Source organism: Anopheles merus, chromosome 3R, assembly GCF_017562075.2.
Source record: "Anopheles merus strain MAF chromosome 3R, AmerM5.1, whole genome shotgun sequence".
Lineage (NCBI taxonomy): Eukaryota > Metazoa > Arthropoda > Insecta > Diptera > Culicidae > Anopheles > Anopheles merus.
In genome coordinates this window covers 14,396,656-14,420,179 of record NC_054084.1, presented here as the reverse complement: position 1 = coordinate 14,420,179, position 23,524 = coordinate 14,396,656, and the positions used below count along the sequence as shown (strand labels likewise).

The window sequence follows — 23,524 nt, the reverse complement described above, 5'->3', positions numbered from 1 at the left end:
TTTTGGTTACCCCAAGGAGCAGAATCAACATTCGCGTAGCGTTACAATGCGTTACATTTCAGTAGTCAATTTTTCGTACGCGTTATCTAAATTTTGAAGCGCGATTTTACAGATAATGTCGGCCGTTATGCCTCTACCACACACACTGAAAACTATCGTACCGAAAACGGAAATAAAATCAAAGATAACGCTTGATATTGTAAACCAAAAAATGAAACTCTTTTTCTGTTTTTTCCTCTAATCAGTGGACCGAAAAAAGCAGTGTTGTGTTGTGGCGATACATTTTATGAGTCGTTTTTTTCGTTACGGTGGTCTTATCGATGTGTCTTGCAACGACGTATAATTCGACTGTCAATTCAGCCATTGCAATGCAATGTCATTCGATTTCGCTATCGAGGATTCGTAGAAATACTAAAGATGGGTTTCTCGGGAAAGCGGATTTGCGAGTGAGCTTGCAGGCGAGGTGGTTTTGATAATTGAACTGTTCTACTGTTATACGAGCCAGTTACCGCGGCGAAGGAAACCTGGAGTTGTGTGTTTGTGGCCTAACACTAATTTGACTTAAATTCTTCATTTGGAATGTAGTTGCCTTGTTGCATGCGATTGTTTCACAAGCACTGTCAAAATTATGTATGGGATTTGACAGATAACGTCGACTGTGTGAACGGTCCTGTTTGGTTCCCTGGGCCCTTGGCACATTTGCTCAACGGGATTTGTTTGTATCTTCTTCTTCTTCTTCTTGACTTTTGATTTTAAATATGACATTTCTTCAAACTGTCAAAAGGCGATGGAGATTCCCCAATAAATCGGTTTAACGAAACGTAAACATTGAATTTGCTTTTCGTGCATTTTCTCCTTTTTTGCAAAAGAATTCCACAATTAAAGGTATTAATTTTCCCCCCATACCTTATTACTTTCCTTCTAAGAATGCGTTATCTACTTGGTGTGACTTTATATTGTAGAAATATGCAAAGAAAGGGCGACGCAAAGCGGGCCGATCTGTTGGAACACTTCAAACCGGCACAGGAGGCAGACCTGGCGATACACGTGAAAAAGATAGAGGAAGTGAAGCAATGGCTAACAGCAGCGAAAAAACAACACCCCGCAACGCAAATCCTGCTCATCACGGGCCCATCCGGCAGCGGCAAAAGCGTTTGCCTCAAAACGCTCGCCAAAGCGCTCGGATACAGCATCCACGAGTGGACGACACCGGTCGATGTGGATCTGTACTACGACGATAAGTTCGATTTCGACCAGGATCGGGTGGAGAAGCAAGGCCGCCGGCCACAGAAGGCACTGTTTGACGATTTCCTGTACAAAACGTCACGCTACTGCTCGCTGTTTGCCAGTGCGGCGGGCGAATCGTCGAAGCTGCTGCTGGTGAAGGATTTCCCCAACTCGATGCTCCGGTCGCCGGAAGAGTTTCACGATTCGCTGGACCGCTTCCGGGACAGCAGTACGGATCCGATCGTCTTCATCGCCACCGATACGGCTAGCAAATCGCTGGACGTGGCGTACAATCTGTTCCCGCCGGCCGTGCTGGAAAGCTTCCAGATACACCAGATAAAGTTCAATGCCGTGTCGGCAACGCTGCTGAAGAAGGCGATCAAGCGCATCGGCAGCGTTATGAAGGCGGATAAAGACATCGCCAAACAGTACCAAACCGTACCATCCAAGCAGGTGGAGGAAGACATCATTGCTTCGTCGCAGGGAGACTTGCGGAACTGCTGTCTGAACTATTTGTTCACGTGCATGAAATCGGACGGTGGGCCCATGCCGAAGCGGTTGCGTCTTGATGGCAGCAGCGTCGGTGGTAAATCGGGGAAAGCTAGCAAAGCTGCCATGAACAGGCATAACCAGCCGCTCGGATTGAATGAAAATTTAACAATTATGCACGCACTCGGACGCATCTTCCATCCAAAGTGTAAGTGAAAGTCAAACAGACGTGTTTGGAAAGGCGTTGCAATGTCGTGTTTTTCTTCCCCACAGTTGTGAAGCAAGACGGAGAGACGAGATTCGTACATTCGCCGGAAAGCATAACGGAATGTTTCCTAACGCAACCGACGAGCATCGTGTCGCTGCTGCACTCAAATTACGTGACCAGATGTACGGATATACAAAACGTGGCTGCTGCCTCCGATACGCTCACTGTAGTCGATGGCATTATGAACGAATTTAGAGTTAGTATTATTTTATTTTTATGCGTTATATTCGACCTTCTAACTTAAAAGCATCCTTTCTGTTTATTGTATAGAGTGACCAGCTCCCAATGTACGGTTTAACCATAGCCGTTCGTAGCATGATGGTGAACAACGAGCAAACCGCTCACGGATTTCAACCGATAAGAAAGAAAATTAAAGTACAGCTGCACGAAAGGTAATTATACTGTAGAGAGATAGAAAAAAAAATCATTTCAAAACGGTTTCAACTCTTAAATCATATTCATTTCTAGCACGAAATCCTACTCAGAGGAGCTAAAGAAGCTCGGTTTAATTGAACGACCGGTCCCGCCACAATTGCTAGCCACGGAGTACAAGGGTTACGTATCAATGATTCGAAAACCTGTGCCAAACAAACCCCAAGGTTGTTGTTAATCAGTTTCGTTGTAAATTATTAATAAATCGTAAATAAAAATATGAAATAATCTCATTTAAATTGAAATATTATTCTTGTCTTAAAAAAAATCCCCTATGCATAAATTCTGCTTCAACAAGCCGGATGGAGTGAACTTGAAACCGATCAAAGTAGGCCCCTTTGTACAGGTTGCTACGGCGATGCCATTATGGTCCGTCATTGCGGTAACCATGGCAACCAATCCGTTCTTAAATTTTGGCAATTCAGACAATACGCTTTGGGTAGAGCAAGTGTCAGTTTTTCATCATCCATCGGACTATCTGGAGGCAATCCAGTTCAGCGCCCGCATTTGCCGTTAAAATGTATCTGAAAGAGGTAAGAATGTAAAAAAAAAATGCCAAAATGGGTGTATTTTAACTCGTGGATAATAACGCTTCTTTTTTCGACAGATAATTATCAATGGGTTTAAAAGCTACAAGCTGCAAACTGTCGTTGAGCGTCTGGATCCCAAGCATAACGTAGTGGTGGGAAGGAATGGTTCGGGGAAAAGTAATTTCTTCAGCGGTAAGTAGTGCTTTATTTATGAAACCCCTACTTGGGTGTAATATTTCTTGCAAAATAACATTTTCTAAACTGTTCCACCTTTTACCAGCAATCGAGTTTGTACTCAGCGATGAGTATAACAATTTGCGACCCGCACAACGCGTCGGTCTGATTAACAAAGGCTCGTCCAAGAACCGGTCCGATAGTGCGTATGTGGAGATTGTGTTTGACCATTCGTCAGCATCGGTGAGTAGAATTTTTCGAATGTCGTAATGTCAACGGCACCAAAGAGAGGACGATTGTCGTGAAGTGTGTCACCGCGTTGCTCCGTCAGCGTGGCCTGCTAAGTTAGAGTGCGCTTCCAAGCGGCTACCAAGCTGTTATGTAGTGGTTATGAGCAATTATGAGCAATTGTTTAGGAGAAATAATTAATTTCATATAAAATGTTTCAATCTCTTCATTTTTTTTTGAAAACTCCAAAAAAAGTGAATTTTGGTGAAAGTGAAAAAAATGTGAATGTGAATGTGAAATGCTTGTTAATTGAACTAACAGCCAACTATTGAGCGTTCAAGTAAAAAGCATGCCAACTAAAAAGTGGCTTACTATTGAATTCCCACTACATCAGCTTATTAACACATATCAAATCGCTTATGTATTGCAACAGGCTTTTGAGAAATGCGAAAAACCACGCAGCCCGATTAAGTCAATCCATACTGTGGACGGTCATTTGTGCAAGTTGTTTAATTGTGCAAGTTGTCGACTTTATCAAGAGAGCGCCAACAAACGTTGCCTCTTAAATCCAAAGGACAAATCAAGGTAAACTAATTCAGAGCTTATAACGGTCCTGAATCTGATTCTTAAGCTATAACATCTTATACTGAGGACTTGAAAATCTTAACCCCATAGCAGCCTTGGATTCCTGGAACTGATCCTGAACTTATTCCTTTCCTAGTGTTTATTCAGTCCTACACCGCTCCTGGAACTGATCCTAAACCCTCACCAATAAACCCAAACTTATATCGGCCCAGGTAATGATACTGAAACCCTAGCGGTTCTGGGATAGAGTCCCAAACCATACCGGTATTGAAACTGCTCCAGTACTTATACCGATACTGCCTCTGCTTCACCCCCTAATGCACCCTTGGTACATCATACGTACCACCACCAATATCCATGGTAAGCTTCGCAGTACCAAGCGAATCTTGTCCTATAGCCAGTACTTCATAGCTTGCGGATCGCACCTCACATGCATCCTTGAAACATCATACGTACCACGCTCGATTTCAAATTAGTCGACACCTGGATGTCCTTCACCTTCACAGCGTCTGCCGTGATTTTGATACCAGATGCCTCGAGACCCACTATCATAGGTTCATACATCTCTAGAAGCTCCATCAATATGAGACTTACCAACAACTGGTCGTCAATGGTAAATCCAGCTTCCGTAAGATTGTGACATCTATTTGTTCACGTAGGCTTCGACTGAGCAAAAATCCGCTAAACGGATGTTTGTTAGCTTTCGTAGTAACCCAATTTGTCGAGTCATTCCATCGTCTTGGAACAGGCTTTCTTCAAGTTTTCCCAAGACTGATTCGCTATCCTTGCCATTCGCTGCCTGCACCAAGCTCTAGTTTACTGGCTTAGGTAAATCGTGGCCAACGCCTTCAGCGACTGTGAGTTTTCAGCATCCGCTTCCGGAATAATTACTGTTGCCAACTCGTACAGTTCTTCTGCTTCCATCACCCGCACAGTCAGGATTGATCGGCAGCATTTTCCAAACGAAACTAGAAACCGGTATTCTATATTCTGCGAAACCTATAGAGTGCCTAATCCAATAAGATCTTACAACCTAAGAATTCTAGGAAGATTTTGCAATACCTACGATTAGTTGACCTTCGCGGAAGAGAATTGTAGTTGATTGTGGTACAAAGGAATGGCCCCTATATACCCTCTGCCTTTCTGTTTTGTAGCAAACCACACCGTCCCCGGGTACGGAAACACGCATTCGACGGACCATTTCAGCCACCAAAGACCAGTACACGGTGAACGGGCGTAACGTAACGCGCAAAGAGATTGACGAGCTGCTCGACACTCTCGGCCTCTCGTCGTGCAATCCGTACTACATCGTGAAGCAGGGCAAGGTGAGTCAGCTCACGACGGCCCGGCCCCGCCAGCTGCTGCAGCTGCTGTACGATATCGGTGGCATACGCGTGTACGACGAGAAGCTGAAGGAGATTCTGAAACTGTGGCAGGACGCCGACAAAGGTCTGCAGCAGATACACACCGAGCGCACTGCCCTGGCCAATCGGCTCGAGCTGCTCTCCTCCCAGCAGAGGGAGCAGCGGGCTTACGAGCAGCTGGAAAAGAAGCATCGCGTACTGCAGTCTATCGTGCTGGATAAAAAGCAGCAGTCTGTGCTGGCAGCCCTCGAGGCTCACGGTCAGGCCGGGCAAGAGTGGAAGGAAAAGCAACGCGCGCTGTTGGAGCAGAAAACGGAAGCAGTGAACCGCTCGAAAGCGCTCAAACAGGCGCAGAAAGACAATGAAACGGAGCTGGCAAGCGCGGAAGCGCTAAAAGCGGACCTAGCGACGGAATCACTTCGCCTGGACCGACATAAGACGAGGGTGGACCTGAAGGTGGATGACCTGCAGAAAGAACTGAGACGGCTGCTCGGCTTGCAGAGCAGTGAGCAGGAGCAGCTGGAGAAAGATAATGAGGAAATTGCGGAGCTTCAGGCAAAACTGCAAACCCTTTCCCGCGAGTGGACAAAGGTGCAGGAACAGCGGGCTGCATTGGATTTCGACGTGCTGATGAAGAAGCAGCTGCGCAGTGAACGGTTAAACAAGCTGCGGCGTGGAGAGCAGTTCTCTACCCGCGAGGAGCGAGACCGGTTCCTGCAGCAGGAGATTGCGTACGCCAGCAAACAGATTGAGAGCGACTCGAAAGCCTTAGCCGAGGCAAAGCGGGCACGGGAAACGCTGGCCAAGGAGCTGGCCAGCGAGAAGGACAGCCACGAGCGAGATGAGGCAGAGTTAAGGGAGCTGACCGAGCAGGAGCAGCACTATGCGTCGCAGCTAGCCCAGATCAGCGAGCGGCTGCGTGAGGCTAAGGGTGTGCTGGACGATCTGCTTGCCAACGAAGCGGCCCAAAAGCTGGAGCTAAACGATTGCAAAGCACTCATAGCCCGGCAGGAGCAAACGCTGCGCAAAAAGCTGGGTCCGGCAACGTACCAGGGCTGCAAATCGGTACGCACCGTGCTGGATGCGCTGTGTGCGCAGGGCAACGATGACGGTAGGGCCGAGGTGGCGAAGGGTTACTGTGGCCGAGTGTTGGACTTGTTTCACTGCGACGAAACCATCTACCGAGCGGTGGAAACCGTCGCTGGCAACAAACTGTTCTACCACGTGGTGGAATCGGATCGGATCGCCAACGAAATAATCGCCCTGTGCACCAGGCACAAGCTGCCGGGCGAGTACAACTTCATGCCGCTGAATCGTTTGCACGCGAGTAAGCAAAAGTACCCGCCGGACAGTGCCTCGGCCAGGCCGCTCATTTCCCTGCTAGCGTACGACGGTTGCTACGAGCCCGTTTTCCGGCACATCTTTGGCAAAACGTTGCTGTGCGAGGAGCTGGAAATGGCGGTCCGGGTGGCCCAACAGTACGGGCTGTGCTGTGTGACGCACGAGGGGGACACGGTGCGCCCCGGCGTTCTGTCCGGCGGGTACCGTTCACCGACCGCTTCCACCATTCAGGCGCGTTTGCTTCTCTCCGACCTGGACGATAAAATGTCCCAGCTGGAAGATAGTCTCAAAACCACCGCGGAATCGATACCACCGGCCGCCAAGCTGATCAAAGGCTCGGAGCTGGAACACACCAACGAAGCGAGAAAGCTGGAACGGGCCAAACAGCACGTGGAAAGCGTACGGGAGCGGATTCGCGCCTTTCCGGAACGGTGCCGCAAGCTGGAGGCGAAGCTGAGCGAAGCTGGGAGCAAAATCCGTGCGCTGGAAACGGAGCTGCAGCTGGTGCGCGCGAAGGAGGACGGTTTGCGGCGTGAGTTCGCGACCAAGTTCGACTGCGTGCTGTCGGAAGAGGATGTGCGGGTGATCGAGCAGCTGGACGCGGCCATACGAGCGATCGAGCGCCAGAAGCACGAAGCGTTCAATGCCCAGCTGCAGGCAGAGCAAGCGAAGGCAAAGATTGAGAATCGATTAAACACCGTACTGATGCCGAGACGCGACGCGCTCGTTGCTTCCGGCGGTGGCGCTAGGTGCAGAGAGCTGAAGGAGCTGATAGTGCAGTGTAAGCGGGAGCAGGATGCATTCACACTCAAAATCGACAATCTGCAGAAAAAGATGAAGGAAAATGAGCAACTGTAAGTTTGCTGGGCCTAGGGGATCATATGTTGATAAGAATGAGTATTGAATCTATCTTCCTTTTCCGATTTCCTTTTTTTTTCAGCATACTCAAAGGGACGGAAAGGCGTAACAAGCTTGCCGCCGAGCTGGACCGTTGGGCTGAAAAGTTGAAAACCACCGAGGAGGCCCTCAGCATCGGCGATCCGCAACAAATGCGACACGAGGCCCGGAAACGTGACTTGGAAAATGAAGCACGCCAGTACGCCGAGCAAATCGGTGCGCTCGGTGTTTTGCCCGCCATTGATCGGGCGTATCAAAGGATGGCACTGCCAACGGTACGGTGGGATATGGAGCCTCTCCACGTTTCTTCACGTTCACGCTTCGTATTTGTTTGTTTGTTTTTTTTTACAGCTAATGAAGGAACTCGATCGCACGAGCAAGCAGTTGAAAAAGTTCGGCAGCGTAAATCAAGCGGCCACCGACGAATCCACCCGCCTGTCGCAAGAGCTGAGCTCGATCGATCGGAAGCTGCAGCAGCTGGAGCAGTCCCGGGCGCTGCACGATGCCAGCATACAGCAGCTGCGCGCCCAGCGCACCGACAGCTTGGAGCGAACGTTCGACAGCGTGAGGCGAAACTTTGGCGAGATTTTTAGCAAACTGGTACCGGCCGGTTGCGGCCAGCTAAGCCTACAGACAGCGGACCTGGACGACGCCGCTGAGGGGGCCATCGAGCGGACGGACCACCCGGTGCGCGGGGAGCCGGTGGACCGATACGTGGGACTGCGGCTGGAAGTTTCGTTCCGCGGCAACGGGGAGCTGATGCGCGAGATGAACGCTTTGTCGGGCGGGCAGAAAACGTTGGTGGCGATAGCGCTCATATTTGCGATTCAGCGCAACAAACCGGCCCCGTTCTATCTGTTCGACGAGATCGATCAGGCGCTGGACGCCCAGCACCGTAAGGTGATTGCGGGCGAGATCGCTGCACTGAGCGCCAGCTCGCAGTTCATCACGATCACGTTCCGGCGGGAGCTGCTGGAGCACGCGGCCAAGTACTTTGGTGTGCGGTACCGGAACAACATGAGCTTCATCGATCCGGTGACGAAGCAGCAGGCGTACGATTTCATTGTGGATGCAAAGATCCAAAGCTAACCGTTGTGCTGTGGCTACCCGGGAAAGACGAGTTTGTAGTGGAATCGGTATGAGAGATTAGTTAGCAAAATAATCGTTATTTGTATTTCAAAAACTGAATTTCATACGAATTAATCTTGCGGAAGGTAGTTAATTGCCGTCTGTTTGGGGAAGTCGCTCTGAAATATCTTGAACTTGAAGTAGCCTTGGGTGTATGAGCTCAGGTTTCACAGCCAACAGATATTTGAAAGTTTCCGTTTCATTGCGAGGAACCTTAAACACCGCATGGGCTGTGCTCACAGGTAGGACAGGACGATCGTAAAAAAACATTACTTTCATAGTTAACAATATGGATATAACAGTACCAAAATGCATTTTAATGATTTTTTGTTTATTCATGTAGTTTTAAAATATAAATGCAAACTAACATCAATATTCAACATCAAATGAAAACACGATTCAAAATTTTTGTATTTTGGTACTATATGCTTTTATTCGACAAAATAACTTTAGTAAACTAACACATTAAAAATTGTACACACATAAAAAGACGATACGCGGTAGAAAACACGTCCTGCTACGACGGCACCCGAAATGGAAGAGGCCGATCTCTCTCGCTTTGCCGCCGCGCGAAGTACCGACGAACCCTTCGGCTACGTCGGATGCTGTCGGATATAGGTTAAGGTAATTACCAGACAACACCGAGTACCTGTGGCTGCGTACTACGCCCAGCGTAAGACCGCGCTTGCACAACAAAAATTTAATTATAACGTTTTCACGTCACCTTTTGAATTCATGTTGTCAATTAATGGATAAACTTGTCATTCGTTCTGTACGGCGTGTGACTTGCATGCTTGTAAAAACGCCATTCTTCAATCGGTTGGAATTCTGATTCCACATTCATGCCTGTCCACACGTTATACATGTTGTGGAACCGGTGCCCATCGTATGGTGTCATCGGTCGGTACTCTTCGGACAGACCAAGCACTTTGGCCACCCGAGCCATATGGTGGTACACATTCTGAAATACAAATGCCAATCGAAAGGCTCGTGGATTCAGGCGCTGTGGATGAGGTTCTAGCGTTAGATCGAACACACCCTTAGAAAGCTGCTGAGCAATGAGCAAAAGTAGATCCGCTTCGAATATGCGGATGGCGCCACACTGCCTCAAGCGGTACAGGGTCAGTACCGTGCACATGAACGCGGGTGGCACGGTATTGAACTCTTCCACGTCGAGCAAATCGTCGGAACAAACCCAGCGCCAGAGTTGCAGTTTACGATCGAGCAGCGAGGCCTGTACACTTTCATCCTTTGAAATCAACTCAACTAACGGGGGTGGTGTAATGGCAGTAGGGAACGTGGCTGGAATTGTGACGACCGAGTGTGACTCATGATGATTGCGCTTTATGGCCAGCGTTACATGCTGCCGTTCTTCCTTGTGATGATAGAGCAGTATACCTGCCATGCGTGCAATGATCGGTTCGATGATTTCATAGTAATTTCCCATCTCGGACGATCGATAATCAAAGAATAAGAGGGTACAGGTATACGGCTTATCGGTCAGAATACTGTAGGTGACGTAATGTTCGTCCTCCAGTAAGTAAGCGAAAGGATCACCGTCGTTCTGCTGCGAATCCTTCACTGGTTCATTCTGAAAGATAGGGTGAATTTTAATAAACCAATAAACAATAAACGTAAACGGGTGATCGCCCATACGTACCACCTGATAGAAGGCAACACTTTGCCGAAACCACTCGTAAGCCTCGGGCGGTACTTGTCTGTTCCAGTACACCCGCCCCAGTATCGAGTGTACCGTATCGTCATCTAGCTTTCCGTTTCGCAGCGGCAACTGTCGCACATATTCGGCCAATCGATAAAACTTTTGATTGTTTGGGCCAAGCTTGCCTAGAAAGGGTACCAGCTCGTCATATTTGAAGAAACTGTTCCCGGCCAACGTTGCCCACAATGCCATCTGACGCCACTGCAAACCAAGCGTGCGTAGTAGCTCCTGCTTGCAGTAGGCCTTCGTAATCAACTTGTTCACATCGATATGGTTCGCGTGCCACAGCTGCCACCTGCCCTCGAAAATGAGGAAATCGGTGTCATGCGTAACGATCGCCAGTGCCTTAAACTTGGTGGCGTAAATCGCCAACGCTTGATCACATTCCAAGTCCTTGGAGACGATAAACTTGCCGTGCCGTTTGGCCACTTTCTTCAACTTGATGCACGTGTTGTATGGTATCGTCCATGTGAACTTGTCTGCAGCCTCTTTCAACGACGGCTCTGCATCGATTCCGTCGAGGATGGTGATCATCCGATCGTACTTTTCATTCTGGGTAGCGATCCATTTTTCGTTCTTTTTCAGTTGCAGTGTTCCGTCATCACAAAATACCAGTTCAGCACCAGCATCAGTGAGGCGTTTGAAAAACGTATCTGCCATATATTCCACTACCCAAAACTGACTGCCGCACAGTAGGCTACGTTTGTCGGTACTAAATATAGGGTGCAACGCCTTCATGTCGATTACCAATAAGGGGTTTTCGGTGAATGTCTTTGCTTCGCTGGAAAGTAAGTGGATGAAATGTGATTCTTGGTTCTTCAGCGAGGTTATTCTTGGTTTCTCGCCCCACAGTGATTACTCACAGAATTTCATGCTCCATATTCACAGTGTAAAAGCCGCCATTTTTTTTCCATGAACGTATGTAGATGACGAATACCCATTTTCGTGGACCGGGTTACGACGAAATGCTTGAATGCGACTGAGCACTTGTTAAGTTGGACTTGATCTTATTGGCAGTAGTGCAAACAACCAGCGTATTGTGTGGTTAGGAACCGAATGAATTTATTTCAGATAGAAACTTATAACCACAGTGAATCATATGGTACTATGATGAAAGTTATTCGTTATACAAAATATCGGCCTACTATAAACACATAACTAGTGTTGACCGTTCCGGTCCGAACCTAGTAAAAAAGTTCCGTTCTTTATGTAGGCCGTTCCGTTCCGATCCTTTATACAACATCGTTCCGTTCCGATCCTGTATACGATGTTGTTCCGTTCCGTTCATTCCGTTCCGTTCCATTCCGTTCATTTCGTTCTTTCCGTTAATTCCGTTCTTTCCGTTCATTCCGTTCCGTTCAATTCGTTCTTTCCGTTCACTCCGTTCCGTTCCAGTCTTTGCCGCTTCAATATTGTTAGCAAGGTGCTATCGTTCGTGCGTTCTGTTCTTTGAAAAAACCCGGTTTTGTCCGGCTGTTGCTTGCCGCGTGCAAGATAACTGTTCACTTTTTCTCGCACACAGTATGTGTTGCCTGTGCACTCTCCCATGCTCACAGGAATATTCATCGCACTTCGTCGCGTATCGTTTATAAAAATCGTGATAAGCGAAGCCAAAAATGGTGTTGCATTTGGTATTATGGTGCAATTTGTAACATCTATTATACTTTTTGTTATAATTTAGCTTGTCTTAACTAGACAAAAAACTTTTATAAAATTAAAATCTGTACTCATATGGCAGAACGGGTTGGAAAAGATGTATTATAATATGCGAGTATGAACAACGAAAAGTAAAATGTATTTATTTTTTATGCCACGATATCCGGCATGATTCCAATATTTGGCCATTCGATTCGAAACATTCTGTTCCATTCGACAACCGTTTGAGTGCCATGATCTTGTAAACGATTTATGTGAAAAAAAAACTATTTGTTTTAAATAGTAATATTAAAATTTTATAAGTTACTGACAGCCAAGCCTATTAGTGGTACAAGAAGGCTTTGACCGAAAATGGTCGTCGCATCTAAAAAGTTAAAAAAATGCTACATAATAAATGCATGCTTTATATTAGCACAGCTGGTACAGCTTATTGGGCATAGGTTGAACCCATCTAGATTTGGCGTCAGATATGATTTCAGATTGAAGAAACGCCTTTTCATGTCCTGTACGAAGTAACAAAATCTCTCCCCCCCCCCCCCTCTCTGGATGACAGTTTGGCTTCTAAGCTCTGGGTCGGTTCATTTGCACCCCAGGTTCACGTTCCGTTCTTTTTGAAAAATGAACTAGTTCCGTTCCGTTCCTTTTTTTAACGAAATTCCCAACACTACACATAACAGATCTGTTTATTAAAGCCTGTGTTCCAAGCAACTTCTGCCGATATCGAAAGGCTGACAAAAGGCGCTAGAGTACTGAATGGAGAAGAACAAAAAAAAAAAAAAAGAAAATCATTGTGATTATAAGACCATTTGTGTTGGTAGGGTGGACAAAAGTGCTGATGAAAAATGAATTATTGATAAATATTTAGTTTAAACGTTATGTTTACTTTGGTCTCCAATGGCAATGTGAACCCAAGCTAACCGGAATGCGTGAGCGCAGAGAAATCCATACATTTACCAGCGGTACGGAGTTAAACCCAAAATGACTCAGATTGGTTTTAGGAGATCGCAAGCGTGATCTCGATTACTTAGTTTGTCGCTTTGGATTTATTCGTTTGTGGGGAAAGATGGCTCCTGAACTCGGAATCCCCTTCAAACTTCCTAAGTTTCGCACGGTTCAAAGTAGGCAAGTTTCAACGAATCAAAATCACTACAAATTTCGATCATCAACAACAATTTGCAAGTTTGTTTACTGGTTTTCCTTAAACGTATTTCGTGGGGAGATTAATCTTTGGACTAAAACATAAACAACCGCAACTACATTGTGCGCGATTGCAAACACGAATAGCTTTTTTTTTGCCTTGAGCATTGCTGGTTCGCTCTAGTCCGTTTTGTTACGTCCAGTGGGCATTGTAGGGGTCTTAATCCAATCCATATTCCAGAGCTCTTTTGGACGGTTGTTTGCATCATTCCGCATTCTTGCCTCTGGTAGCAGAGTTGAGGTGCTTTGTGTCTGCAGACCTTTTGTTTAGAGTTCTTATCTTTACAAGGTCCATGTCCATGCAAAGACCATCTGTCTTAAGCTGTAGCTGACCGGACTGATTCACACTTATAGTCATTCTTCTCAAGCAAACGTAAATCGCTAGACATGTAGCACAAAGACAAACAGATGGATTATGAGTAGGAAACATAACTCTTTGAGCCAGCAATGAGTAAACAATGAGGAAACATAACTCTTTGATGGCAAGAGTAAGCCGCACGACGATGATACACAACCTGCACCCCGCTGCAAAAACCGTAGAGATGCTCAGAGTGAGAGAAAGAGAGAGAGAGAGATAGAGAGAGAGAGAGAGAGAGATGTACAGAGAGAGAGATAGAGAGAGAGAGAGATGTGCAGAGAGAGAGAAAGAGAGAGAGAGAGAGAGAGAGAGAGAGAGATATGCAGAGAGAGCGAATCCCTCCAAAGCACCCATGCCATCAACGTGGAAGTACATGCCATCAACGTGGAAGTACATGCCAACGGCAAAGATCCACCAATACACAGCAAGCCACAAGAGTTCTGCGCTAGGAATGTTACATTGTTAATTCGTTAGCCCTGCAAAACTCAAATATGATCCTTAGAAGGCTCTCAGATAGGGATACTACTCGTGGATAGTCTTGATTGCCTCCCTCGAGAAGGTATCTACACTTAAAATGGAATTGTAGGACCCTGGTAAACTGGCGTTAGATATATTTGGCAAAAGTACTATAGTGCACCTGTAATGAAAGAAAATCATGATAGAACTTCATGATTTTGAATTTAAACCCTGTCTCTTGCAGAGTTCCAAAGTTCGTACATCACTGCACATGTTGTGGGTCGACTTCATGCTACCCAGTACGATTCCAAAACAGCGATACTGAATCTTCTCAAGTCAAAATGAGTGCGACTTAGCTGCCCAATGGAAGCACAAGCACAACCATACTCCAAAACGGACAGTATCGTTGTCTATTCATTCGCTTTATCACTATCGTGGTACCGGTATCGGTATCACTAATAGTGATGGGTAATCCGGAGCGGAGTCATGGATCAACTCCGACTCCGGTGCGCAAAATATGACTCCGGCTCCGGATCATAACTGGATTCGACTCCGGATCAGTCCGGATCAGTCCGGATCAGTCCGGATCAGTCCGGATCACTCCGGATTACTCCGGATCACTCCGGATTACTCCGGATTACTCCGGATCACTCCGGATCACTCCGGATCACTCCGGATCACTCCAGATCACTCCGGATTACTCCGGATTACTCCGGAGTGAGTGATCCGGAGTAATCCGGTTCCAGACCAGGACCAGGTTCAATAATCGTTACGAATCCGAAACGGCCCAGGTCCCATTATTCCATAAAATGAATGAAATCGGGAGCTATATCTGAATCGGATCGGATGATCGGATCAAGGACTGGTATGGGTTCATGATCAGTCCCAAGACCGGTATGGTTTCATAATAGGTTCCAGGGCAGGTATGAGGTCATGATTGGTTCCAGGACCGGTATAAGGTCATAATCAGTTCTTGGACCGGTGTTTCTTCTTCTATTTGGCGTAACGTCCGACGCGGACATGCAGGCCTATACAGTCTTTTGAGACTTAATTCATTACCACGCAGTCGGATAGCCAGTCCTTGCTAAAGGGGGACGGTCTATTCTAGGCTTGAACCCATGACCGGCATGTTATTGAGTCGTTCGTGTTGACGACTGTACCACGGGACCTCGTTATAAGTACCGCATGGTAATTAGGTTTCGAGGCCATTAATTTACGCCAAAACTCTTTACAGTAAAGATGATCTTTGAAATTTAGTTGCACAGTCCTGTGACCTGACCAAATTGACTTAAATGCAAACTTAGCTATAGTTCATACTCTATTTCCGAATCCTTCCTACGGATGTTTTCACTAATTGGTTCGTTGAATTTCTAGCCTGAATATCGAATCGTTTCGAAAACCAGACAGATTCACGTTCACAGTTTCAAGAGAGAACAAATGTCTGTTTAACGTTTATGCATTAATGTATGTTTTTACCGTTTGAAAATCACGAACAATCTTTAAAAGTATATTCTCTTCAGTTATCCCAAAATTAGGTTTAAAACCAAATAAGAAAAAAATTTAACATAAAAATAAATTTTAAGGTGTCAAAACATGCTTTTTACAAGATTTTTATTTTAGTTTTTCGCAACTATACTAGAACGTGTGATTCATTCAGTCGATACGTTATGTGCTATTTGCATTCTTGTAAAAACGCCATTCTCCGATCGATTGGAACTCTGATTCCACATTCATGCCTGTCCACACGTTATACATGTTGTGGAACCGGTGCCCATCGTATGGTGTCATCGGTCGGTACTCTTCGGACAGACCAAGCACTTTGGCCACCCGAGCCATATGGTGGTACACATTCTGAAATACAAATGCCAATCGAAAGGCTCGTGGATTCAGGCGCTGTGGATGAGGTTCTAGCGTTAGATCGAACACACCCTTAGAAAGCTGCTGAGCAATGAGCAAAAGTAGATCCGCTTCGAATATGCGGATGGCGCCACACTGCCTCAAGCGGTACAGGGTAAGTACCGTGCACATGAACGCGGGTGGCACGGTATTGAACTCTTCCACGTCGAGCAAATCGTCGGAACAAACCCAGCGCCAGAGTTGCAGTTTACGATCGAGCAGCGAGGCCTGTACACTTTCATCCTTTGAAATCAACTCAACTAACGGGGGTGGTGTAATGGCAGTAGGGAACGTGGCTGGAATTGTGACGACCGAGTGTGACTCATGATGATTGCGCTTTATGGCCAGCGTTACATGCTGCCGTTCTTCCTTGTGATGATAGAGCAGTATACCTGCCATGCGTGCAATGATCGGTTCGATGATTTCATAGTAATTTCCCATCTCGGACGATCGATAATCAAAGAATAAGAGGGTACAGGTATACGGCTTATCGGTCAGAATACTGTAGGAGACGTAATGTTCGTCCTCCAGTAAGTAAGCGAAAGGATCACCGTCGTTCTGCTGCGAATCCTTCGCTGGTTCATTCTGAAAGCAAGGGTGGATTTTAATAAACCAATAAACAATAAACGTAAACGGGTGATCGCCCATACGTACCACCTGATAGAAGGCAACACTTTGCCGAAACCACTCGTAAGCCTCGGGCGGTACTTGTCTGTTCCAGTACACCCGCGCCAGTATCGAGTGTACCGTATTGTCATCTAGCTTTCCGTTTCGCAGCGGCAACTGTCGCACATATTCGGCCAATCGATAAAGCTTTTGATTGTTTGGGCCAAGCTGGCCTAGAAAGGGTACTAGCTCGTCGTATTTGAAGAAACTGTTCCCGGCCAACGTTGCCCACAATGCCATCTGACGCCACTGCAAACCAAGCGTGCGTAGTAGCTCCTGCTTGCAGTAGGCCTTCGTAATCAACTTGTTCACATCGATATGGTTCGCGTGCCACACCTGCCACCTGCCCTCGAAAATGAGGAAATCGGTGTCGTGCGTAACGATCGCCAGTGCCTTAAACTTGGTGGCGTAAATCGCCAACGCTTGATCACATTTCAAGTCCTTGGAGACGATAAACTTGCCGTGCCGTTTGGCCACGTTCTTCAATATGATGCACGTGTTGTATGGTATCGTCCGTTCGAACATGTCTGCAGCCTCTTTCAAAGACGGCTCTGCATCGATTCCGTCGAGGATGGTGATCATCCGATCGTACTTTTCATTCTGGGTAGCGATCCATTTTTCGTTCTTTTTCAGTTGCAGTGTTCCGTCGTAATAAAATACCAGTACAGCACCAGCATCGGTGAGGCGTTTGAAAAACGTATCTGCCATATGTTCCACTACCCAAAACTGACTGCCGCACAGTAGGCTACGTTTGTCGGTACTAAATATAGCGTGCAACGCCTTCATGTCGATTACCAATAAGGGATTTTCGGTGAATGTCTTTGCTTTGCTGAAACAACATAAGTGAAAAAAATGTGATGGTTAATGAACATTTCCTCAACTATGTCTTAGCAGCGAGGTTATTATTTATATCTCGCCCCACGGTGATTACTCACAGAATTTCATGCTCCATGTTCACTGTGTAAAAGCCGCCATTCTTTTCCATAAACGTGTGCAGGTGACGAATACCCATTTTTGCTTGCACTAGGAGCTTCACTTGCACACTTGCTAAGTTGGAGTTGATCTGTTTAGATAAGTCCGCATTCAACTTCTGCCGGTCTGCCGATAATACCGGAAAAAGATGTTACAGTGCTGAGTGGAAGAGAAAAAAAAAGTGCATTGCGATTGTAAGACCGTTAGTATGGCGAACGATAGAGTTGACGAAAAATGTATTATTGGTAATCATTTAGTTGGATTTATGAATTGGATAAACAAAGTATGGGAATAGGATAACCGGGATGCGTCACCCCGTTGAGATTAATCGAAATTCATACATGTTGCAGTGGTACGGGGCTCAAACGAAATCAGCCCACAAGAGTGATCTCGATTGTGTGTACGTTATTAAGTGCAGATAAGGGGGTTTCACAAAACTAAACAATTCCAACTTACGCTGCTGGGTATTTGTGGTACCGTAGATCGCGTCTGCTCTCGATGGCTTCCATACATGAATAATCTTGTTCGTCATCCTCCGTTTGACAGCCGCCCGATCGGTCGGGATTGGTATCCAATCGGTACGAGTTAATCCGATCCGGAATAGCCGTTCTGCTCGATATTGTAATCACCACATCACTCGTTTTTTTCCGTTTTATTTATTGGCTTATGATCTACCCGTATTCCTATAATTGTCTATCCGAATTAATTATTTCATATTGTTTCCATGTTATATCCCTTCACCCTACTATGAAATCCTCTAATCTAGCCGGGGCCTTTCTTGTACGTTGTGTTCGATTCCTCTCCAGTTCATTGCTGTCTTCGGTCCCTTCTGTTTCTGTACATTTTTTAGATTCTTTGTCTGTTTCCTGCGCGTTAATCTTTCCCTCTATCTTCTTTAAGTGAGCTGTGTTTCTTTTGTAGATTTTACTACTTTCTGGGTCTACTATGGTAGCTCTAGCACCTTCTTTTTCAACTACTAAAAATTCTTTAGGTCCAAAAGTCGTTTGGAGTTTGTTGCCTGGGTTTAGATTCTTTGCCAGAACTGTGTCACCCTCGGCTATCGAAGATTGTTTCGCATTCCTTTTCTTATCCTCATGTTCCTTACTTAGCCACTTCTTTGATTTGTCCTGGTCTATAATTTCTTCTCGTGCGACCCATGTTTCTATGTCTTCCACTGATGGAATTTTCGACCTTATGGTCCTGCCAAACATTAACTCCGTTGGTGTCTTCCCAGTCGTGGAATGAGGAGTGGTGTAATACATCATGAGGTATTCGTTTAGATCCTTCTTCCAATCTCGCCCTAAAGCTGCGCTGATTTTCAGTCTTTTAAGTAATGATCTATTTTGACGTTCGACCAACCCATTCTCCTGTGGCCAATAGGGTGTGGAATGATTCAAATAGATCCCATGTTCTCTACTAAAATCATCCAACTCTGTTCCAATCAATTGTTTCGCATTATCGAGCGTGATCGTTCTAGGATAGCCTAACCGTGTGCAAATTTTTTCCAATCTTCCCACTGTCTCCTTCGCTGTTATCCTATTCATAATTTCAACCTCTTTATAACGGCTGAAATAATCTATCACCACTAATAGATACGTTCCACATGGCATCGGGCCTAGGAAGTCTAAAGCCACGTCTACCCATGGCCTCAAAGGTAATGAGCGTCGTACCATTGGTTCTGGCTTCCCTGGCGCTTCTACTAACCGACACCCTTCACATGCAGCCACCTTTTTAACTACCTCCTGATCCATGCCTGGCCACCATACCCGGTTTCTTAAACGTCGCTTCATAACTGATTCTCCCGGATGTCCTTCGTGTGCTAGTTCCAACATCCGGGATCGAAGTGGTATTGGAACAATCAGTTTGTTTCCCCTAACTAACATTTCACCTAACGTTCCCAGCTCATCCTTGAATGGTACGTAAGCTTTTATGTCTGGTTCTACCCAAACATTCGTTTGTAAACTATTTCTCAATTTTTCCAGTTCGTCGTCCTTTTTCACTACTTCTTCCAATTCCTGTATATCGATCGCTGCTGACTGCATGATTGCGCCAACTAAAAATTTGCTCTCTTCATCAAAAGAGTATTCTTCTTTGTCAGGCAACAATCGGGATAATGGGTCCGCAATATTCCCTTTCCCTTTCCGGTACTTAACTACGAATTTGAATGATTGTAGTCTAAGTAGCCATCGTTCTATTCGCGCACATGGTCTTGACTCGGGCTTAAATATAACTTCTAATGGCTTATGGTCCGTTTCTAGCTCAAAAGTGCGTCCCAGCAAATAAGGTGAGAATCTTTCTACCGCCCAAACCAAACCTAATGCTTCCTTTTCCGTTTGACAATAACGGCGTTCGGTAGCCGTGAGGCTTTTACTCGCGTACGCTATAGGTCTTGGATCATTATCTTGAGATCCTGCGAACTGGACAAGCACCGCTCCCAGACCAACAGGTGATGCGTCAGCTATTACACGTGTCCTCATATGATTGTCAAAAAACTGCAAGTTCCTAGTATCCGCTACCATGCCCTTCAACTTATTAAATGCCTTGTCCTCTTTTTCACCCCACGAGAATGCTACCCCTGTATGTGTCAACTGGCGTAACGGTGCTGTTATGGTTGCTAAATTAGGTAGGAATTTGCTAAGGTATGTTATTAAACCAAGGAAACTTCGAACTTCTTCCGTGGATGAAGGTGCCCGAAATTTCTTTATGGCTTCTACTTTTCCTTGGCCCGGTTCTATACCTTGGTTTGAAATTTTATGTCCCAAAAATTCAACCACTGGGACCCTAAACAGACATTTCTCTTCATTAAGCAAAATTCCTTTCTCTTCTAATACACGCAATACATCTTCTAACACCTTATCGTGTATCTTTTCTGACTCCGCATAGATCAATATATCATCTATGTAGTTAACAGCATTTTTAGTAAATTTTGCCAAAATTTGTTCCATAATGCGTTGGAAAACTTCCGGCGCTACAACAATTCCAAACATTAACCGTTTGTACCGGAACAATCCTATATGCGTTATGAATGTCGTGATATACCTGCTTTTCTCATGTAGCTCAACTTGATGGAATGCCTCCTTTATGTCCAAACGACTGAATATTTTAGCAGTCGTGAACCGCGGTAAAAAATCTTCAATCGTTGGCATTAAATGTCGTTCCCTCATTATAGCGTTATTTGCACGGCGCATATCGACGCATAGGCGTAATTCACCATTGTCCTTAATGATAGGAACTAACGGCGACACCCATTCACACCCTCCTTCTACTGGCTCAATAATATCCTTATCTAGCAGGTCTTGGATTTTCTCTTCAATTTTTGTTAATAGAGCTATAGGTGGTCTTCTAGGGTGTTGGCAAATCGGTTGCACATCACGGTCTATTGGTATCTTTACTTCTACTCCTTTTATCTTTGGGAATGGTTGTTGTTTCCCCCCTTCAATCGCTCTTATCCCATGCGTGCTAGGCAGTCCAACGAATAACACTCCTAGTTCTATAGCTGTTGTTTTACCTAATAACGATTGTCGGCCTCCTTTTATAACATAGAAACTTGCCGATACTTCTATGATTTTCCCTTTATCTTGTATTTCCACTTTTGCGAAAAACTTCCGCAAGACTGTCAGTGGTTTTGGTCTATCCCCATAGGGAAGGAACGTTTCCCCACATTCTTCCGTCTCACCCCATCTTTGCGCTTGGCATGCCTTAATATACTCCCAAGCTTTCTCCGATAGGATGTTTTTGTTGCAGCCTGAGTCAACTAGCAGCTGCATTTTTATCCCTCCTACTTTAACCCACAGCATCTCTTCACCGTCGCTGATATTATAAATAAAATTTTCATATGTTTCATGTTCTGTATTCTCTATGGCATGTACTCTTTCCACTCTTGGCCGTTTCCCACCCTGTACAAATGTGTCATACCGACGTTTCCTGTCTTGCGGTGCCTTACATTTGACCCCGAAATGACCTAACTTCTTACACTTGTAACACTCACGGTTCTTTGCCGGACATTGTGGGTCAGTTCCCGTATGGTCCCTTTTTCCACACCGAGAACATTCCTCCTTCTGTGTTCCTACCCTGTTCACTTCGGTTGCTGTGTTCCAGCTCTTTACGCTATCCCTCTCGGGAGCTGACAACGCTCGAGCATGTCGCTTCACGGATTCAAACGAATTTATCATTTGCATCGTTTGATCCCAATCCAGAGATTTCTGTGACAATAGTCTCTCCTTCAGTTCTGATGGTGCAAACAGTATAACTTTATCTATTACACTGATCGACCTCGCTTCTTCTTCGGTCTTCCCGAACACGCATTTTTGGGCCAGGCTGTGGCAACGGAAAGCGAATTCCTCCACAGATTCCGCCTGCTCCGGTTTCAGCGTCCAAAATCTATTCCTCTCGAAAACATCATGCTGTTTAGGACAAAAATAATTATTTAGCTTCTCTATCGCTGCTAAATACGGGTCCACTTCCTCTCCACCAGCTTCCTCTATCTCCGCGCCTGTGATCGATGCAAAAACTTCCTGCACGTCCGGCCCGGCTTTCGCAAGAAAAATGTTTTTGATCCTTGCCCGATCCTTTTCTTCCGTTGCTGCAATGATGTACTCGAAATTTCGACGGTATTTCATCCATTCATTTCTAATGGCATTTCTCTCCATTGCCTTGAAAAGAAACGGTGAAACATTCCACTGGTCCATTTTCCTGTAATATAAAACGTGGTTACCATTGTATCTCTTTTATCCTGCCTCCATTTTCTTCTATTCATCCTGTTTCCCCCCCTGCTCTCCGGCAGTTTTTTCAACAATGGCTCTCCGGCCATTTTCTATTATTCCCTGTTCTCCGACAGTTTCTAATATATATATATATATATATATATAGCTCTCCGGCCTTTCTCAATTGTTTTCCGCTGTTTTCCAATCGTTTCTTTCCCGTTACATGCGCTCCGGCATTTCTTTCCTGTTTGTTGCTCTCCGGCAACCCTCTCTACCCGGCTGCCGCTCTCCTGCGATCAACCATCGAAACAATACAAATAACACAATACACATTTACTTGAACGGGTTTCACAACTATCACATTTATTTGCAAACCTTTCTTTTAACACTTTCTAATTCACTTCACTTCAATTTATTTTAACTTTCTCCTCGTCGCCAATTTGTGGTACCGTAGATCGCGTCTGCTCTCGATGGCTTCCATACATGAATAATCTTGTTCGTCATCCTCCGTTTGACAGCCGCCCGATCGGTCGGGATTGGTATCCAATCGGTACGAGTTAATCCGATCCGGAATAGCCGTTCTGCTCGATATTGTAATCACCACAGTATTGAAGGGGAGTTAAGGCCTTATTCGGTCCTAGAAAGGGGTGAGGAAGGAATGTTTGCTAAACTTGCAATAATTTACTTGCGTGCGAGAGGGAAGTAGATTTTCAATCTCAGAACCTCCTGCACAATGGCGCACAACTCAAAGTTGCTGTAATTTTCGAACATCAACAACAACTTGCAAGTTTGATTACTGGATATAACGGACTGCATAGGGAAAAGCAATCTTTGGATTAAAATATAAACAATTGTAGTCTTACCAGCTACGTACACATCCCAAACTTCGTTATACACCGCTGCTGGACGGCAGCTACTAAACTGTTAGTAAGACATAACAGTCTGTACCCGAATTTACGCGTTTCTCGACTTGTTGGTCTAATGTTGTTGCGAGCAACATTGTTGGTCGGAAACATATCGCTGAGGCGGCGCTCTGAAATAAATGGAAATGTTCGGTATATGACAGGTTCAATTTGACAACTACCGCCTCGAACATGTCACATTTCAAAGCGTTTCTTCTTCTTTGAAATGGCAAACAAAATAATACTACTTTCATCGAAAATAATTTAAAATGTATCAGCAGTTTTGTGATACAGGTGTCCCCCGAGATACGACTGTATATGGGACCGAAAAAAAG

General features: G+C 45.5%; 5 protein-coding genes across 5 annotated transcripts; 2 read left to right on the top strand and 3 right to left on the bottom strand.

Moving 5' to 3' along the window:
* The first annotated feature begins 721 nt into the window (after nt 1-721).
* Nucleotides 722-2,650, top strand: LOC121596361 (cell cycle checkpoint protein RAD17). Its single transcript, XM_041921229.1, has 5 exons — nt 722-885; nt 963-1,924; nt 1,990-2,180; nt 2,255-2,376; nt 2,453-2,650. Exons 2-5 carry the CDS (start codon nt 967-969, stop codon nt 2,592-2,594), a joined length of 1,413 nt encoding a protein of 470 aa, XP_041777163.1. The 5' UTR covers nt 722-885; nt 963-966; the 3' UTR covers nt 2,595-2,650.
* A 195-nt stretch (nt 2,651-2,845) lies between these two features.
* LOC121597295 (structural maintenance of chromosomes protein 3-like) lies at nt 2,846-8,718 on the top strand. The gene is made up of 6 exons (XM_041922943.1): nt 2,846-2,949; nt 3,024-3,138; nt 3,227-3,363; nt 5,088-7,492; nt 7,579-7,810; nt 7,887-8,718. The coding sequence occupies exons 1-6, from the start codon at nt 2,935-2,937 to the stop codon at nt 8,622-8,624; spliced, it is 3,642 nt and encodes a 1,213-aa protein (XP_041778877.1). The 5' UTR covers nt 2,846-2,934; the 3' UTR covers nt 8,625-8,718.
* Nucleotides 8,719-9,309: 591 nt separating this feature from the next.
* On the bottom strand, nt 9,310-11,528 carry LOC121597296. Its single transcript, XM_041922944.1, has 3 exons — nt 11,247-11,528; nt 10,324-11,164; nt 9,310-10,254 (listed from the first exon to the last, which is right to left on the bottom strand). The coding sequence occupies exons 1-3, from the start codon at nt 11,261-11,263 to the stop codon at nt 9,409-9,411; spliced, it is 1,704 nt and encodes a 567-aa protein (XP_041778878.1). The 5' UTR covers nt 11,264-11,528; the 3' UTR covers nt 9,310-9,408.
* Nucleotides 11,529-15,644: 4,116 nt separating this feature from the next.
* LOC121597269 lies at nt 15,645-18,229 on the bottom strand. Its single transcript, XM_041922903.1, has 4 exons — nt 18,041-18,229; nt 17,548-17,743; nt 16,601-17,441; nt 15,645-16,531 (listed from the first exon to the last, which is right to left on the bottom strand). Exons 2-4 carry the CDS (start codon nt 17,622-17,624, stop codon nt 15,716-15,718), a joined length of 1,734 nt encoding a protein of 577 aa, XP_041778837.1. The 5' UTR covers nt 17,625-17,743; nt 18,041-18,229; the 3' UTR covers nt 15,645-15,715.
* Nucleotides 17,696-23,306, bottom strand: LOC121595486 (uncharacterized protein K02A2.6-like). Its single transcript, XM_041919508.1, has 4 exons — nt 23,151-23,306; nt 22,625-22,924; nt 20,101-22,276; nt 17,696-17,710 (listed from the first exon to the last, which is right to left on the bottom strand). Exons 3-4 carry the CDS (start codon nt 22,270-22,272, stop codon nt 17,696-17,698), a joined length of 2,187 nt encoding a protein of 728 aa, XP_041775442.1. The 5' UTR covers nt 22,273-22,276; nt 22,625-22,924; nt 23,151-23,306.
* Between the last annotated feature and the right edge of the window lie 218 nt (nt 23,307-23,524).